Below are 19,634 nucleotides of genomic sequence, written 5' to 3'. Positions count from 1 at the left end.
GTGGGGTGGGGGATGTTTAGAGGGCAAAGAGGATGGCAGTGGGCTGGTCCTGTTGTTCTTGGGGTGCCTCCTGCTCATTCAGGTGCAAGAGTCTTCGAACCTCGGCCTTTGGAGTCTTACCCTGACGATGATGATAACAATAATTTTTTAATATTTAATGCTATATTGTTTTTAACATTCGATTGGGAGCCGCCCAGAGTGGCTGGGGAAACTCAGCCAGATGGGCGGGGTATAAATAATAAATTATTATTATTATTATTATTATTATTATTATTATTATTATTATTATTTATACCCCATCCATCTGGCTGGGTTTCCGATGCTGCCCTGGACAGCTCCCAACAGAATATTTAAAACACAATAAAATGGCAAGAATTAAAAGCTTCCCTAAACAGGGCTGCCTTCAGATATCTTCTAAAAGTCTGGTAGTTGTTCTCTTTGACATCTGGTGGGAGGGCGTTCCACAGGGCGGGCGCCCCCACCGAGAAGACCCTCTGCCTGGTTCCCTGTAGCTTTGCTTCTTGCAGGGAGGGAACCGCCAGAAGGCCCTCGGAGCTGGACCTCAGTGCCCGGGCAGAACGATGGGGGTGGAGACGCTCCTTCAGGTCTACTGGGCCTTTGAGGCTGTTTAGGGCTTTCAAGGTCAGCACCAATACTTTGAATTGTACTTGGAAACATACTGGGAGCCAATGCAGGTCTTTCAGGACCAGTGTTATATGGTCTCCCAGTCCCCAGTCTAGCTGCCGCATTCTGGATTAGTTGTAGTTTCCAGGTCACCTTCAAAGGTAGCCCCACGTAGAGCGCATGGCAGTAGTCCAAGCGGGAGATAACCAGAGCATGCACCACTCTGGCAAGACAGCCAGGGGCAGGGATGGTCTGGCAACCTCAGGAACCAGTCCTCGCTTGCCGCAATAATAACAGCAAAAAGCCCATATTCTTCCCGAGGGGAGGAGGCCTAGAACAGGGGCGCTTACGTGCACAAGGCCCAGTCCTGACAGAGATGCTGTCCAGAGCGATGGTGATTTCAGCAGTCTTGACCTGGGTGGCAGCGAAAACAACCTGTGTGGACAGAGAGAGAGAGAGAGAGAGAGAGAGAGAGAGAGAGAATGAAAAGTGGAACGGGGTTCTCTTGGAAAGTGGTGGACTGCCATTCCCTGGAGCAGAGGTGAGATGGTCAAGTATTCTGTAGCTGTGAGCCCTGCACTGAAGGGGGTTTGACTAGATGACCCTTGGGGTCCCTTTCCAAGTCCATAATTCTATGGTTCTTGTGCATTTACTCAAAGTGGTAGTTTGCACGACAAAGCGAGGCTCCGTGAGGGCCCTCGGGAACTGGCATGGGGATCGGCGGAACTCCCTCGGGGCGAAAGGAGCAATTCACCCTTCTGCTGGATCTCTCAGCGGATTTTTACACCATCGACCATAACATCCTTCTGGACCGTCTGGAGGGGCTGGGAGCTGGGGGCACTGTCATACAGTGGTTCCGCTCCTTCCTCCTGGGCCGTGTTCAGAAAGTGGTGGTGGGGGATGAGTTCAGACCCCTGGGCTCTCACTTGTGGGGTGCCTCAGGGGTCCGTCCTCTCCCCCATGCTTTTCAACATCTACATGCAGCCGCTGGGAGAGATCATCAGGGGGTTTGGGCTGGGTGTTCATCAGTATGCGGATGAGACCCAGCTCTACCTCTCTTTCAAATCAGAACCAGTGAAGGCAGTGAAGGTCCTGTGTGAGTGCCTGGAGGCGGTTGGAGGATGGATGGCGGCTAACAGATTGAGGTTGAATCCTGACAAGACAGAAGTACTGTTTTGGGGGGATGGGGTGGGCAGGTGTGGAGGACTCCCTGGTCCTGAATGGGGCAACTGTGCCCCTGAAGGACCAGGTGTGCAGCCTGGGAGTCATTCTGGACTCACCGCTGTCCATGGAGGCGCAGGTCAGTTCTGTATCCAGGGCAGCTGTCTACCAGCTCCACCTGGTACGCAGGCTGAGACCCTACCTGCCTGCGGACTGCCCACTGAGGTCCAGCTCTGAGAGCCTTCTGGCGGTTCCCTCGCTGCGAGAAGCCAAGTTACAGGGAACCAGGCAGGGCCTTCTCAGTAGTGGCACCCGCTCTGTGGAACACCCTCCCAGCAGATGTCAAAGAGAAAAACAACAACCAGACCTATAGAAGACATCTGAAGGCAGCCCTCTTTAGGGAAGCTTTTAATGTTTAATAGTCAAAACAAAAAATTTTTTTCCTTCCAGTAGCACCTTAAAGACCAACTAAGTTAGTTCTTGGTATGAGCTTTCGTGTGCATGCACACTTCTTCAGATACACTTGAAACAGAAGTTGCCAGATCCCTCTATATAGTGAGAAGGTGGGGAGGGGTATTACTCAGAAGGGTGGTGGGAATGGGTGATTGGCAGATAGCTGTGATGAGCCTGTTGACGACTCTTAACGGCTGTATCTGAAGAAGTGTGCATGCACATGAAAGCTCATACCAAGAACTAACTTAGTTGGTCTTTAAGGTGCTACTGGAAGGAAAAAAATTTTTTGTTTTGACTATGGCAGACCAACACGGCTACCTTTCTGTAAATGTTTAATAGGTTATTGTATTTTAGTGTTTTGTTGGAAGCTGCCCAGAGTGGCTGGGGAAACCCAGCCAGATGGGCAGGGTATAAATAAATTATTATTATTATTATTATTATTATTATTATTATTATTATTATTATTATTATTCCAGTTAGCAGAAGCTTTGCAAGAGCTGAGCTGCAACCACAAATCCGAGCTCACGGCTCCTGCTCAGTTTCTCTGCATGTGCCTGAGCTGAGCTGCAAGAAAACTGGCCACAGACTGCATGTTTAAAAATAAATAAAACAAGATTTGCAAGAAACTGATGAGGTTCCTACAACAGACGTTTGCACTGAGCTCAGCTCTTCCACATCTTAAGGTAAACTTGACAAGGTCTGCTCCGCTACATCGGATCAGTGCTCTTTTATTGCTAACGGGAATTTATTATTTTATTATGTTTATTTTACATCATAAAACGTACACAACGTTGGGAAACAAACAAAGCGGTTTACAGAAAGCCATAAAATTATCAGGAAGAACAGTTAAAAAATCAACCATTCGAGATATTCCAAACATTATTTTAAAAACCGGTCGTGGTTAAATGGAATAGAGTTTTTACCTATCTTTTTAAGGCTTGCCTAAATAAGAAAAAAAAAGGGTTTTAGCAGGTGCTGAAATGGTTTTGCAAGGAACTGGAATGGGAGACAGGGGGTGAAAATGGGGGAGAGGAAAAACCCACCTTCCATTTTTAGATTTGCAAATATGGGAGAACCCTGCGAGGAGCGTGAATCGTTTATTTGTTCATTAAATTGTCCTTTTACATTTCAAGTGAGCTTAATGGCTGAGTGGGAGGATTCGAACCCTGGTCTCCCAGGTCTTGGCCCAATGCTCTACACCACCCACACTGAAATGTCTCCTCGAAAGCAGCGACACCGCTTACCTTGAAGGGGCGTTGCGATGGATTCTGGACAGTCACGGATCCCAGCAGCCAAGATGAACTCTCCATCCCTCTCCGTGTCCACAGGGTGGAGACGTTCCCTGAAGGATCTTGAACTTTCACCGCCAGCTGGCCCTTGCTGTCTAGGCTGTACAGGTAGTAGAGGAACTCGACGCAGGTCTCTGGCGCGGCCGGGTCCAGATCCGGGCTCTGCAACAGCACGGATGCTCCTTCCTCTGGGTAGACGTAATGGCCTCCTGGAAGGGGGTGAGAAGTCGCTCGTTTCATGCGGGGACAGCGATGGTGTGCATTTACCTGCTCCAGAGGGCAGGATCCGAACCGACAGATTCAAATGAGTAGGAGACAGATCCCTACACAAACCTGTCTATGCCTGCTTTAAAGCCATCTGAATTACAGCATAGACACCTGCTTCTTGGGAGAAAAGAAATGACAAACCTAGACAGCATCTTAAAAAGCAGAGACATCACCTTGCCGACAAAGGTCCATATGGTTAAAGCTCTGGTTTTCCCAGTAGTGATGTATGGAAGTGAGAGCTGGACCATAAAGAAGGCTGATCGCCGAAGAATGGATGCTTTTGAATTCTGGTGCTGGAGGAGACTCTTGAGAGTCCCATGGACTGCAAGAAGATCAAACCTCTCCATTCTGAAGGAAATCAGGCCTGAGTGCTCCCTGGAAGGACAGATCCTGAAGCTGAGGCTCCAAGACTTTGGCCACCATATGAGAAGAGAAGACTCCCTGGAGAAGACACTGATGTTGGGAAAGATGGAGGGCACAAGGAGAAGGGAACGACGGAGGACAAGATGGTTGGACAGTGTTCTCGAAGCTACCAGCATGAGTTTGACCAAACTGCGGGAGGCAGTGGAAGACAGGAGTGCTCTGGTCTAGGGGTTCACAAGGAGGCGGACACGATTAAACGACTAAACAACAACAACTAAACTGAAAACTATGGAGAGACCTGGACTGAATAGAGATGTTGGATTCTTGTCTCATTGTTGATGTTTGTTGTTGTTTAGTTGTCTCATTGCACATGCTACATTTTTGGTCATCTGCATACCATCCCTTGCTTTTTCCTGTAGGACTAATTGCAGTCGTTAACAGTCGTCAACAGGTTTATCATACTCATTGAGTCAATCACCCATCTCCCTCTACCCTTCTGAGAAAAACCCCTCCCCACCCTCCAACTATATATAAGGGTCTGGTGACTTCTGTTTCAGTGTATCTGAAGAAGTGTGCATGCACACGAAAGCTTATACCCAGAACAAACTTAGTTGGTCCTGTAAGGTGCTACTTGACTATTTTTTAAGATTTTATTTTGACTTTGTCAGACCAACATGGCTACCTACCTGAATCTTAAAGCCATCTGGTTAGTCAGTGGCGGGAAAGTCCGTAAGTGGGGGAAATGGCTGGGCAATTTTTTTATTATTATTATTCCTCTCTCCTTATACTAGAAGCTAGTGGGACCGTCCCGTGAAACTGATTGTTGGAGGATTATTCATTAAAAAACCCCAAAAAACATATTTCGTACTGCTGTGTCATAATAATAATAATAATAATAATAATAATAATAATAATAATAATAATTTATGTGTACCCCGCCCATCTGGCTGGGTTTCCCCAGCCACTCTGGGCGGCTTCCAACAGAATATTAAAATAGTCTATTAAACATTAAAATCTTCCTTAAACAGGGCTGCCTTCAGATGTCTTCTGAAAGTTTGGTAGTTATTTTTCTCTTTAATCTGGTGGGAGGGTGTTCCACAGGGTGGGTGCCACCACCGAGAAGGCCCTCTGCCTGGTTCCCTGTGACTTGGCTTCTCGCAATGAGGGAACCGCCAGGAGGCCCTCAGAGCTGGACCTCCGTGTCCGGGCTGAACGATGGGGGTGGAGACGCTGTTCAGAGCAATAAAAACATAAAACTGGACAATAAAAACCATACAGATGTTATAAACAGGCTTCCATTAACCATTAACTGTTCAATACAGATAGAATAAAGTATGGTACAAAGTTAAACTATGAAAATTGCCCGGCAGGAGGCAGGGGTGGCCACCTATCTAGATTAAAAGAGGATTAGACAAATTGGTGGAGGAGGAGAAGGCTCTCGACGTCTTTAAGCCACGATGCTCTGTATCAGAGGCTGTGTATCTCTGAGGACCAGCTGCCAGGACTCACAGAGTGCCGCGTTACCCTCAGGTCCTGTTTGTGAGTGTAATAAACAGAAATCTGCCCTTATTCCCTTATGGGGGACATAAGAGCCCTTTGCAGATTCTCCATTGGTCAGAGAAAATAACAGAGGCCAACCAGAGAATATTGAGAAGCAAAGCAGCTTGTAAGCCTGGTCTTTATTGAACTGTTGCAACAGGGTCCTCACTCCCCACACGCAGGAGAAGGAGGACCCAGAACATAGGTGTGCCCGCCCTTATATAGACATTTAAATTGCCCGCCCTGGAGTCCAAGACCACCCCCAGACACATTATACCTACATCACAGAAGGGGTGGTCTACAACAGAAATCTGAGTGTGTTGTTTATCTCCTGTCTGCCAGGTTACCTGTTTAATGGTCCCTTGACTGGATTGCCTGGGGAGCCTGGCCAGTCTTTTGTAATGATAAATACTTAGTTCCTGGGCCAGGTCACAGGCTCACACCCTATTCATATCTTAAATGTGCCCTTAAGACAGGATTTGTGAGGAAAGAGACAACGGGGAGGTTTCCCACTTTGACCTTGCAGAGAAATATTTGAGGTCAATTTGTTCAGGACTTTTTTCTGTGGGGTTTTCAGACATGTGGTTTATATATTTATGTCCGTGTTAGCTTGGTACATTTATGAACATTTATTACATATCTAAATTCTCATAACATGAGGACAGAATGCTGGACTTGACGGACTTTGGTCCCGATCCAGTAGCACCCTTCTTATTTCCTTAAGATCTTAATCATACATTGCTGGAAGGAAGATTTCGTCATCTCTGCCCTGAACCTTCCATTTTATTGATCCTTCCATTTTATTGATTACGAAAGGAGGAAAACCTCTGTCCGTTCTCTCCGCACTCCCTGATACGATTCCCTAAGAAAGTGAGAAGAGCCTTCTGGGACAGGCCAGGGGCCCTTATAATCCAGCGTATGGTTCTCACAGTGGCCGACCAGATGCCTCAATAGGGAAACCCACAGGCGGGATTCGAACACAAGAGCCCCTATCACCTTCTGTGGTTTGCAGCAAGTGGGATTCAGTTTTTATCCTGCTCCTTCCCCTTGAAGCAGGCCAGGCCTTCCTCTGGAACAGGGGGGGCTTTGGAAAGATGTCTTACTCTGTTATAAGAAAAAACTACCCCTTTGTCCCTTATGGGGTACCCAAGAGCCCGTATAGAAGAAGAATAAGAAGAGTTTGGATTTGATATCCCGCCTTTCACTCCCTTTAAGGAGTCTCAAAGCGGCTCATATTCTCCTTTCCCTTCCTCCCCCACAACAAACACTCTGTGAGGTGAGTGGGGCTGAGAGACTTCAGAGAAGTGTGACTGGCCCCAGGTCACCCAGCAGCTGCAGGTGGAGGAGCGGGGAAGCGAACCCGGTTCCCCTGATTACGAGACTACCGCTCCTAACCACTACACCGCACTAGTATAGAGTCCTTATGCACCTTTAGGAGGAAATAAGAGAGGCCAGCAAGAGAATATTGAGAAGCAAAGCGGCTAGTAAGCCTGATCTTTATTAAACAGTTGCAACAGGGTGTCCCACACACCCCACGCAGGGAAGGTGGTAAAGGTCAAGGTAAAGGTACCCCTGACCATTAGGTCCAGTCGTGGCCGACTCTGGGGTTGCGGCGCTCATCTCGCTTTACTGGCCGAGGGAGCCGGCGTACAGCTTCCGGGTCATGTGGCCAGCAGGACTAAGCCGCTTCTGGCGAACCAGAGCAGCGCATGGAAACGCCGTTTACCTTCCTGCCGGAGCGGGACCTATTTATCTACTTGCACTTTGACGTGCTTTCGAACTGCTAGGTTGGCAGGAGCAGGGACCGAGCAACGGGAGCTCACCCCATAGCGGGGATTCAAACCGCCGACCTTCTGATCGGCAAGCCCTAGGCTCTGTGGTTTAGACCACAGCGCCACCCACGTCCCTTAGGGAGAGTGGAGAGGAACCCAAAATATTGGTGTGCAAGCTCTTATATAGACTTTTGAAATTGCCTCCACTGTAGCTCAAGACCACCTCCCAAAACATCATGCATACATCACAGAAAGAGGTGGCCCCCAGCAGAAATTTGGGTGTGTTGCTTCTCTCCTGTCTACCAGGATACCTGATCATGCCTTATCGATTGCCTTTTCTGGGTAGCCTGGCCATTCCTTGGAGACGGTAAATACTTAGTTCCTGATATTGATAGTGTGCTCAACTTAACTGTTATGTACTGAGTTGAATAGGATCCAAACTGCAGCAGTCTGATTGGTCCTAGAACAATAGGATTCAGAATGCAGCAGTCTGATTGGTCCTAGAACAATGCAGCAGTATGATTGGTTGGCAGGAACCACCCAATCATGCTCCAGATAGAAGTGAATCCACAACCTGATTGGCTTACAGTAGAATTCCGGAATTAGCCAATCATGTGCAGCCCATTGTGTAAATAATGTATATAAAGCAGATACTTTGAGGGGACTTTCATTCCTCCTCACCACTATGAGCTGAATAAAGAGCATGAAATCACTTTGCGACTCTGAGTATATTTCATTAACAGATACTTGCCAGGCTGTATTTGAAAAGGGAGATGTTAAACCCCAAAGACCATTGGAAAGCTCTCCCCATTTCCTTCCTCCTTGCAGAGAAAGAGTCGAGGTCAATTTGGGAGAGTCAAAACGGCTTCAGGATTGTTCTCCTGTACCTACGGGACCACCTCTCCTGGTATGCCCTGCGGAGCACCTTAAGGTCCACAAATGACAACACTTTGGAGGTCCCAAGTCACAAGGTGGTTAGACTGGTCTCCACTAGGGCCAGGGCCTTTTCAGTACTGGCCCCGACTTGATGCAACGCTCTGTCCCAAGAGACCAGGGCCCTGCGGGACTTGACATCTTTCCGCAGGGCCTGCAAGACAGAGCTGTTCCGCCTGGCCTTTGGTTTGGACTCAGTCTGACCCTTATGTTTCCCTCCCCTTATGGTCTTGATTTATGGACTACTTTTAAAATGAGGCTGCATTTTAAATTGCATTTTAACCTGTATTTTAAATTGGTCCCCCCCCAATTATGTTTTTATTGTGATTTTATTGGTGTTAGCCGCCCTGAGCCCGGCTCTGGCTGGGGAGGGTGGGGTATAAATAAATTATTATTATTATTATTATTATTATTATTATTATTATTATTATTAAATTCTTATAACGTACTCCGTTCAGGGACCCCTCCTGGCGGTCCAGGGCTCTCCCCGGGCTTCATCCCCTCTCCTCGGATCCAGTCCCCGCTGTCCTCCTTAGGCTGGGTCCAGTCACAGAATGGGCTGCTGGTGTCATCAAAGTCGCAGCTGGCGAGGGCGGCTGAGTGGAAAGAGAGGAGGCAAGCGTAAGGGTCGGCAGCTGCTGCAGGATCCGCACAGGCACCAATGCCAGACTTCTGCATGACTCCTGCGCTGTAGGGGCTGGATTAGATGGCCTTTGGGGGGTCCCTTCCAACTCGGCGGCTGCGAAGGTTCAACGCCTTCTGCATTTTGGCAGCGCACAGGCTGTCTGACCTGGAAGTCCGGGGTGGGGAATGGCGTCGGCAGGGGCATGCAAGCGATGGGGACGCTCTGCACGCGCTCAAGAACAGTTTGGCGGAGCGTGGGCCACGTGTCTGCGTGGGGATTCCCAGCCTTACTGGATCCCATCCCAAAGGATAAATAAACATGGCGCTGATTAGCCAAAAGATTCCCAAAATGCTAACGCCGTTGGCAACTTCGCCCAGAAAAGTCCTCATTTGCAGCTAGTGTTGTCCAAACTTTTTTCAAAGAGGGCCATATTTGATGAAGTGAAGGGCCGTGGGGGCCAACCAAAGTTGTTGACCTTTGTTTAGGATTGAAGTTTGTTATGTAGGAATAGGATCCAAACTGCAGCAGTCTGATTGGTCCTAGAACAATAGGATTCAGAATGCAGCAGTCTGATTGGTCCTAGAACAATAGGATCCAGAATGCAGCAGTCTGATTGGTCCCAGAACAATAGGGTCCAGAATGCAGCAGTCTGATTGGTCCTAGAACAATAAGATCCAGAATGATTGGTCCGCAGGAGCCGCCCAATCCAACTCCAGGTGGAAGGGAATCTGCAACCTGATTGGCCTACAGGAGAATTCCGGAACTAGCCAATCACATGGGGCCAATTGTCTAAATAATGTGTATAAAGCAGACATTTTGGGGGAACTTCCATTCCTCACTACTATGAGCTGAATAAAGAGCATGAAATCCACTCTCGACTCTGAGTATACAGTGGTACCTCGGGTTACATACGCTTCAGGTTACATATGCTTCAGGTTACAGACTCCGCTAACCCAGAAATAGTACCTTGGGTTAAGAACTTTGCTTCAAGATGAGAACAGAAATCGCGCGGTGGCAGTGCAGCAGCAGTGGGAGGCCGCATTAGCTAAAGTGGTGCTTCAGGTTAAGAACAGTTTCAGGTTAAGTACGGACCTCCGGAACGAATTACCGTAAGTACTTAACCCGAGGTACCACTGTATTTCAAAGTTGTTGACCTTTTTTGAGGGTTGAAGTTGCTGAGGTTTTTTCTTAGTATTTTACCCCAGGAAATAAACTGCCACAGGGGCCAGATCAGGCCCCTGAAATGGACTTTGGACATGCCTGAGATTTATGTGAGAGTTATATGAGAGAGGGCAGGGCAGGAGAGCCTTCTAGCCTCGTCCGGGAAGCAGTTGTCGTTACTTACATTTTGCTGTGAAAGGCTTTGGTGGTAGCTCAGCCCCAAGGAACTGATTTGCCCTGAAACAGAGGAACAAAGAGTTAAAAGGGTAATAACCCCATAAGCCTTAAATGCTTAACAAAAGCAGCATGAATGTCGACCCAGCGGGCTGCAGCTGCGGAAAAGGAGAATTACACACCAGGGATAATTAGGGGAGGAACTGAAAATAAAATTGCTGATATCCTGTGTGCCGTTCTTTTAAGGTAAAGGTAAAGGGACCCCTGACCATTAGGTCCAGTTTTGCTTTACTGGCCGAGGGAGCCGGCGTACAGCTTCCGGGTCATGTGGCCAGCAGGACTAAGCCGCTTCTGGCGAACCAGAGCAGCGCACGGAAATGCCGTTTACCTTCCCGCCGGAGCGGTACCTATTTATCTACTTGCACTTTGACGTGCTTTTGAACTGCTAGGTTGGCAGGAGCAGGGACTGAGCAATAGGAGCTCACCCCGTCGTGGGGATTCGAACCGCCGACCTTCTGATCGGCAAGTCCTAGGCTCTGTGGTTTAACCCACAGCGCCACCCGCATCCCGCCTTATATAGCCTTGCCTTATATAGGATGGGGTAGAGCTGGGGAAAGGGTTTAGAAAACGGCAACCAAAATGATGGAGGGGGATGCAGTGACTGCTGCTATGAATAAAGGCTTCAGCCTTTGGGGCTGTTTAGTTTCGAGAACAGCCAGGTAAGAGGCAACGTGATCGTTGCTCACAAAACGATGCACAGCACGGAGGAAATGGATAGAGCAAAAGGTTTTCTCCCTTTCGTCTGACACCAAAACTCACAGACATCCAGTAATGCGGGAAGACTCAGGCAGCTGAAACAAAGTCCTTTTCTAGTACTGCATAGTTCTAGATATCCATTCTGAAGGAAATCAGCCCTGAGTGCTCACTGGAAGGACAGATCCTGAAGCTGAGGCTCCAAGACTTTGGCCACCTCATGAGAAGAGAAGACTCCCTGGAAAAGACCCTGATGTTGGGAAAGATGGAGGGCACAAGGAGAAGGGGACGACAGAGGACAAGATGGTGGGACAGTGTTCTCAAAGCTACCAGCATGAGTTTGACCAAACTGTGGGAGGCAGTGGAAGACAGGAGGGCCTGGCGTGCTCTGGTCCAGGGGGCCACGAAGAGTCGGGCACAACTAAACAACTAAACAACAAAAAGTTCTAGATACAGGTAGGTAGCTGTGTTGGTCCGCCATAGTCGAAACAAAATAAAAATATTCCTTCCAGTAGCACCTTAGAGACCAACTAAGTTTGTTATTGGTATGAGCTTTCATGTGCATGCATGCTTCTTCAGATACACACAAAAGTTCGCACCAATAACAAATTTAGTTGGTCTCTAAGGTGCTACTGGAAGGAATTTTTTTTATTTTGATAGTAAAAGGTAAAGGGATCCCTGGCCGCTAGGTCCAATCGCGGATGACTCTGGGGTTGCGGCGCTCATCTTGCTTTATTGGCCGAGGGAGCCGGCGCACAGCTTCCGGGTCATGTGGCCAGCAGGACTAAGCCGCTTCTGGTGAACCAGAGCAGCGCACGGAAACGCCGTTTACCTTCCCACCGGAGCGGTACCTATTTATCTACTTGCACTTTGACGTGCTTTCGAACCGCTAGGTTGGCAGGAGCTTGGACCGAGCAACGGGAGCTCACCCCGTCATTGCGGGGATTCGAACCGCCGACCTTCTGATCAGCAAGTCCTAGGCTCTGTGGTTTAACCCACAGCACCACCCGCAGGGATGGCCAGTAACTTAGAAGGCCTTCAATGAGGACTAGACAAATTCATGGGGGACCAAGTTTATGGATGGCTACCGCTAGCCACGATGGCTATGCCCTGCCTCCACGGTCAGAGGTTTCTGAAAGCCAGTTGCTGGAAGACACGGGACAGGAGAGTGTTGCTCTTGTGCTTGCTGGTTCCCCATTGAGGCAACTGGTTGGACCCTGCGAGAACAAGTTGATTTACTAGACGGTCCTAATGCAATCTACCGTATTAGCCCGAATATAAACCACACTTCTTCCCCCCAAATTCCGATCGTGAAAAGTTAAAGTGCGGTTTATATTTGTGACCTTACGCCGTTGGCAAAGTGGCGCGGCTCCCTTCGTTGTAGGAAACAGGCCAGGAGCGCAGGGCAACGGTACCCGTCCCGTCCGCAGCTCCAAAGCCTCCCCCAAGCCGCCAAATTTTTAAAGTGCAGCTTATTTGTGGGTGCGGCTTATATTCAGGCCAATACGGTATGTTCTTTTTCCCCCGATTTTTTTTATTGATTTTCACAACTTAAACAAACAAACACATAAAACAAACATGAATCATAACCTTATTAAAAATTACACTTATTAAACTTATTAAGTGACTTCCTCGCTTCCCCTTGCTTGGATTTCATTCCATGTCCTTTTAACGGTTTTCCAAATCACAGTTCTTAAAATAGTTTAACTTAAACATTAACATCCTTGGATCTTCACATTATGAAATTAAACCTATTAATTCATCACTTAAATAAAATCCTAAGCCAATTAAGTATCTGCAAGCTGTTTTCAGTTAGAATACGGTATGTTTTCACGTTGCATTATAGCGCAAAGTTCCCCTCTGTATAGCAGCAAAGATTTGCACTGGGGAAGCATTACAGAACGACGACCGAAGAGGAACGGTGTGTGGATGGCCCAGGATAACTCTGCCGCTAAAGCACCATGATTGCATCGAGGGCATGTTGCAGAAAACACACATACGCACAGAAGCCCTCCATTGTTTCACAGATCTCAGCGCCTTGGGGACATGGCTGCTGTTCCTTCCCATCGTTACTTAGAACACTGGTCTCAAGAAGCCTCCTTCTTACCTGGTGACCCTGACTCTCCACCTGGGCGTTGGCGTTGCTCAAAGTTCAAGGTGGGAGCAAACCAAAGGTCACTGTGAGGATAATACTCTACAGGCTCAGAACAGCCCAGTTAGACTAAGACATAGCAATAAAGTTCAAGGGCCTTCTCGGTGGTGGCGCCCGCCCTGTGGAACGCCCTCCCACCAGATGTCAAAGAGAACAACAACTACCAGACTTTTAGAAGACACCTGAAGGCAGCCCTGTTTAGGGAAGCTTTTAATGTTTGATGTATTACGGTAGTTTAATATTTTGTTGGAAGCCGCCCAGAGTGGCTGGGGAAGCCCAGCCAGATGGGTGGGGTATATATAATATATTATTATTATTATTATTATTATTATTATTATTATTAGGCAAAGTGATAAATACCAGAAAGTAATGGGCTGAGGTACAGTAAGTGCGGAGGGTGAGGAGGACTTGGTTAAGCAAAGAAGGTTTGCAGGAGCAGAGAGGCTGGGGGCCAGGGCTTTGGGCTTCTCCAGGAATAAAAGAAAGAAGTCTGCTTGGTGCTACAGTCTCCTGACAGGGCCTTTTCGGTGATGGTTCCCCATTTGTGGAATGCCCTCCCAGTTGAGGAGTACCTTGTCTCTCTCATTGCTCACTTTCAGGAGGAATTTTGAAACTTTCCTCTTTACCCAGATCTTTTAATGGCTGGAAGATTCTGTTCCAGGCGACACTGAATTCACTGAGTTCTGGGTACCTCATTTTAAGAGGGATATTGACAAGGTGGAAATTGTGAAGAGAAGGGCAGACAGGCAGATGAAGGGTCTGGGAACCCAGCCTTGTGAGGAACGGTTGAGGGAGATGGGTGTATTTAGCCTGGAGAAGAGAGGACTGAGAGGGTAGCCCCCTTCAAAAATCTAAAGGGCTGTCCCATGGAGGATGGAGCAAGCTTGTTCTCTGCTGCTCCAGGGGAGAGGACTTGAACTAATGGATTCAAACCGAAAGAAAGGAGATTCCGACTAGACTTTCTGAGGGTTAAGAGCAGTTTGACAGTGGAATGGACTCCTTCAGGAGGCTGTCAACTTTCTTTCATTGGAAGTTTTCCAACAGAGGTTGGAAGTCCACCTGTCAGCTTGGATTCTTGGAGTATTGGCTGGGGGCTAATGGGACTCTTGAGAGTCCCATGGACTGCAAGAAGATCAAACCTCTCCATTCTGAAGGAAATCAGCCCTGAGTGCTCACTGGAAGGACAGATCCTGAAGCTGAGGCTCCAAGACTTTGGCCACCTCATGAGAAGAGAAGACTCCCTGGAAAAGACCCTGATGTTGGGAAAGATGGAGGGCACAAGGAGAAGGGGACAACAGAGGACGAGATGGTGGGACAGTGTTCTCAAAGCTACCAGCATGAGTTTGACCAAACTGTGGGAGGCAGTGGAAGACAGGAGGGCCTGGTGTGCTCTGGTCCAGGGGGTCACGAAGAGGCGGACACCACTAAATGACTAAACAACAACAACAGTGGAAGTTGTGGTCCAAAACGCCTGCGGTTCACCAGATCGGGGGAAGGCTGCATTATAGGAGAGGTTAAGGAGAAACTTCCAGAGAGCTTTGAGAGTTCTGGACCATCATCTTAATTGGCATGTTCGCAGGGTTGCCACGAAAATGCAGAGTGTGGTATCCTCTGAAAATCTGCTTTCTGTTCGATCAACAAAGGGTTTCCCTTGTTGTGGGGAAAACCAACGCAATATGTTTACTTGCTCTTTACCCTTTTGCTCCCTTTCCTGTCCCCGCACCCCAAAATTAGGAGGCTGGAAATCCTTTATGCGTCAAAAGAGCCTGCTGGATCAGGCCAAAGGGGGAACATCTAGTCTAGCATCCTGTTCTCACAGTGGCCAACCAGGTAACCCAATGAGAACCCCGCAAACAGGATTCGAACACAAGAGCCCGCTCTCCCCTTCCTGAAGTTTCCAGCAACTGGTATTCAGAAGCAGTTGCTGCCTCTGACTGTGGAGGTAGAACTCATGGCTAATAATAATAATAATAATAATAATAATAATAATAATTTATATCCCGCCCTTCCTAGCCGAAGCCGGGCTCAGAGCGGCTAACAACAATAAAGTAATGCAGCATTCTAAAATCAATTCATTCTAAAATCAATTCAAATCAAATTAATGGCAACCATTGGGCTAGAGTTCTGTGAGGATTGCCAAAGGAGGGGGTCAGACTGTGCCTTGGCCAAAGGCCTGGTGGAACAGCTCTGTCTTGCAGGCCCTATGGAAAGATGTCAAGTCCCGCAGGGCTCTAGTCTCTTGTGACAGAGCGTTCCACCAGATCGGGGCCACAGCCAAAAAAGCCCTGGCTCTGGTTGAGGCCAGCCTAACCTCTCTGTGGCCTGGGATCTCCAAAATGTTTTTGTTTGAAGACCATAAGGTCCTCCATGGGACATACCAGGAGAGGTGGTCCCGTAGGTACAAGGGTCCTAGGTCGTATAGGGCTTTAAAGGTTAAAACCAGCACCTTAAACCTAACCCTGTACTCCACCGGGAGCCAGTGCAGTTGGTAAAGCACTGGATAAATGTGATCCTGAGGCAAGGACCCCGTGAGGAGTCTTGCAGCGGCATTCTGCACCTGCAGGAGTTTCTGGGTCAGTCTCAAGGGCAGCCCCACGTAGAGTAAGTTACAATAATCAAGTCTGGAGGTGAGCGTCGCGTGGATCACAGTGGCTAAGTCAGGGCGAGAGAGGTAGTAGCCACCAATAGTCCGCTCCTCTGTGAATTTGTCCCATCCTCTTTTAAAGCCATCTAGACTGGCTTTAAAAAGGGACGCGGGTGGCGAAAGGGACGCGGGTGGCGCTGTGGGTAAAAGCCTCAGCGCCTAGGGCTTGCCGATCGAAAGGTCGGCGGTTCGAATCCCCGCGGCGGGGTGCGCTCCCGTTGCTCGGTCCCAGCGCCTGCCAACCTAGCAGTTCGAAAGCACCCCCGGGTGCAAGTAGATAAATAGGGACCGCTTTCTAGCGGGAAGGTAAACGGCGTTTCCGTGTGCGGCTCTGGCTCGCCAGAGCAGCGATGTCACGCTGGCCACGTGACCCGGAAGTGTCTCCGGACAGCGCTGGCCCCCGGCCTCTTGAGTGAGATGGGCGCACAACCCCAGAGTCTGGCAAGACTGGCCCGTACGGGCAGGGGTACCTTTACCTTTACCTTTAGACTGGTGAACTTCTATTACTGTGTTCAATTATTTTCTATTACTATGTTCTATTATTAGTGATGTATGGAAGTGAGAGCTGGACCATCAAGAAGGCTGATCGCCGAAGAATGGATGCTTTTGAATTATGGTGCTAGAGGAGACTCTTGAGAGTCCCATGGACTGCAAGAAGATCAAACCTCTCCATTCTGAAGGAAATCAGCCCTGAGTGCTCACTGGAAGGACAGATCCTGAAGCTGAGGCTCCAGTACTTTGGCCACCTCATGAGAAGAGAAGACTCCCTGGAGAAGACCCTGATGTTGGGAAAGATGGAGGGCGCAAGGAGAAGGGGACGACGGAGGACGAGATGGTTGGACAGTCTTCTCGAAGCTACCAGCATGAGTTTGACCAAACTGCGGGAGGCAGTGGAAGACAGGAGTGCCTGGCGTGCTCTGGTCCAGGGGGTCACGAAGAGTCGGACACGACTAAACAACAATTATTTTCCAGTAACCAAAAGCCGATCCCAGCAGCTCTATCCCCGCATTCCTGCTCCCTTCCACACCGCCTCTCACCTGAACGATTCGCCTCTGGTTTGGCATCCTACAGCAATGCCCTCAAGTACCAGGAGCAATGTCAGGAGGTGCCCGGCTGTCTCCTTGCCCATCCTGTGGGATGCTGGAGCGATCAGGCCGGTGAAAGTGCAACAACCTGTTGATATATCATCTCAGCTCCCCTCCCCACGGGGCAGGGAGCAACAGGAATCACATCCCACAGAGTACCTTTGCCCCGACCATGATGATTAAACGTGTACCTCCGTTAGCCAGCCCCACCCTGCCCCACCTCCGAAGAGAGCTGTCCATCCACACTTTAAGTCCCAAGTTTCCGTGTGGGGTGGCAACGATCTGGAGGAGAGTGAGCAGGCAGAGATTTTGTAGCACAGGGAGAATCTAAGGCAGTAAAACTCTACAATTCAATGGTTCTATCTGCTCCGTATCCTAAACTGCTCACATTTGCAGATCTCACTACCAGGATTCTATGCCACACAGATTGATGGGATGAAGCAAATGAAAGCTGAGCATCTTAATTTCAGGATCGTGTTCGGTTCCAGCCCCACGCAGGACAAAAGAATCCTCAATTGCAGGGGGTTGGACTCGATGACCCTCGTGGTCCGTTCCAATGCTACAATTCTAGGGGGTGGGAGATTAGATAACACAAATCTAATGTCACCCCCTAGAAAGAATTTAATGCGCAGAATAGGGGGCCTTCATTTGCAGAGTTTTGCTGACGTGTGAACACTGGAGAGCAGCAACACAGCCTACGTTTAAAGCACCTCCCAATAATCCTGGGATCTGAGTTTGGTTAAGGGTGCTGGGAATGGTAGCTCTGTGAGGATTAAGCTACAGTTCCCAGGATTCTGTGTGTGTGTGTGTGTGTGTGTGTGCTTTAAACGGTGTGTATAAGGGACGCGGCTGGCGCTGTGGGTTAAACCACAGAGCCTAGGACTTGCCGATCAGAAGGTCAGCGGTTCGAATCCCCGTGACGGGGTGAGCTCCTGTTGCTCGGCCCCTGCTCCTGCCAACCTAGCAGTTCAAAAGCACGTCAAAGTACAAGTAGATAAATAGGTACTGCTCCGGCGGGAAGGTAAACGGCGTTTCCGTGTGCTGCTCTGGTTCGCCAGAAGCGGCTTAGTCATGCTGGCCACATGACTCGGAAGCTGTACGCCGGCTTCCTCGGCCTGTAAAGCGAGATGAGCGCCGCAACCCCAGAGTCGGTCACGACTGGACCTAATGGTCAGGGGTCCCCTTTACCCCTTTACGCAGCCATATATTGAAAAGCAGAAGAACACTGCAAGGCACTGCAAAGCCTCCCAGCCTTTCATCCAGTGCTGATGTGTTTAGAGTCAGGGCTGGGCAGAGCATGGTGGCAGCGATACCTTCCAAGTTTCTTGCGTGCCAAGGATGTGTCACGGTGACTGAACCTTGGGATGGATCCAGGGGAAACCTTTGCCATCGTCACCAACAGATAAGAGATAGAGAACATCATCTTGGGGCAACCACCCATAATAAATTAGGTTGGGCTGATAAACAAATTGCAACACATTGCTGTTTCCATGACTGCCTGGATTCCATCTTGGGACATCTAGCTAGGGCAGCGGACAGCCTCGTCTCCCTGCAGTGCAAGAGTCATCCCTGAAAAGCAGCAACTCCCTGCACCGTCGGCTGGTTTTGGTTCTGCCACTCCTTGGATCAAGGGTGGGCATCCAGATCTTGCTAGACTACAACTCCCATCAAAAATACTGGCTGGGTATGTTAGTGGGACACGGATCGTCAGGTTGGCGGTTCGAATCCCCGCGGCGGGGTGCGCTCCCGCTGCTCGGTCCCGGCGCCTGCCAACCTAGCAGTTCGAAAGCCCCCCCCCCCCCGGTGCAAGTAGATAAATAGGGACCGCTTACTAGTGGGAAGGTAAACAGCGTTCCGTGTGCTGCGCTGGCTCGCCAGATGCAGCTTGTCACGCTGGCCACGTGACCCGGAAGTGTCTCCGGACAGCACTGGCCCCCGGCCTCTTAAGCGAGATGGGCGCACAACCTCAGAGTCGGACACGACTGGCCCGTACGGGCAGGGGTACCTTTACCTTTATGTTAGTGGTGGCCTTAAACAGCAAGGGAGACCATAGCACTGGACTAAAATACACTTTTTTTGGTCTTGCACTCTGTGTGAATCAGCTGGCTCACCCCAGAATGTCAAATGGCAATAGTTTTTTGGTCTCGTGTTCTTGCCTGAGTCAACTGCTTCCCACGAGAGCTCAGGACCAAAAAAAATGAGCGTATGTATTTTGATCAGTGGGATGCTGGCGGGTATAGTCCCTTGACTGTCCGCCAAGCCCACTTCCCACCATTTCTCTTCTTTCTGGTTGTGGGTTTCTCACAGGGTCATCTGGCTGGCCACTGTGAGAACAGGATGCTGAGATAATTGGGCTGCCCTTTTGCCTGATTCAGCTGCTGCTGCTGGGGTTCTTCTTGTGTTCATACCTTGCTTTCTCCTCTGTCTTTCCAAGAGATTTGTCGCAGAGAGCTGGACCATAAAGAAGGCTGATCGCCGAAGAATGGATGCTTTTGAATTCTGGTGCTGGAGGAGACTCTTGAGAGTCCCATAGACTGCAAGAAGATCCAACCTCTCCATTCTAAAGGAAATCAGCCCCGAGTGCTCACTGGAAGGACAGATCCTGAAGCTGAGGCTCCAAGACTTTGGCCTCCTCAGGA

General features: G+C 49.2%; 1 protein-coding gene across 1 annotated transcript in view; it reads right to left on the bottom strand.

Annotated features, from left to right (window-relative positions):
• ZAN (zonadhesin) overlaps positions 1 to 17,755 on the bottom strand; it is a 74,643-nt gene extending 56,888 nt beyond the window's left edge. The window contains exons 1-5 of the mRNA XM_053360480.1: positions 16,948 to 17,755; positions 10,372 to 10,424; positions 8,851 to 8,997; positions 3,483 to 3,736; positions 975 to 1,059 (exon numbers count right to left, since the gene is read on the bottom strand). Coding sequence (XP_053216455.1) covers positions 975 to 1,059; positions 3,483 to 3,736; positions 8,851 to 8,997; positions 10,372 to 10,424; positions 16,948 to 17,039 — 631 coding nt within the window. The 5' untranslated portion in view covers positions 17,040 to 17,755. The remainder of the gene's footprint in view (positions 1 to 974; positions 1,060 to 3,482; positions 3,737 to 8,850; positions 8,998 to 10,371; positions 10,425 to 16,947) is intronic.
• Between the last annotated feature and the right edge of the window lie 1,879 nt (positions 17,756 to 19,634).

This window comes from Podarcis raffonei, chromosome 13, assembly GCF_027172205.1.
Source record: "Podarcis raffonei isolate rPodRaf1 chromosome 13, rPodRaf1.pri, whole genome shotgun sequence".
NCBI classification, from domain to species: Eukaryota; Metazoa; Chordata; class Lepidosauria; order Squamata; family Lacertidae; genus Podarcis; species Podarcis raffonei.
This window is presented reverse-complemented; position numbering and strand designations above follow the sequence as displayed.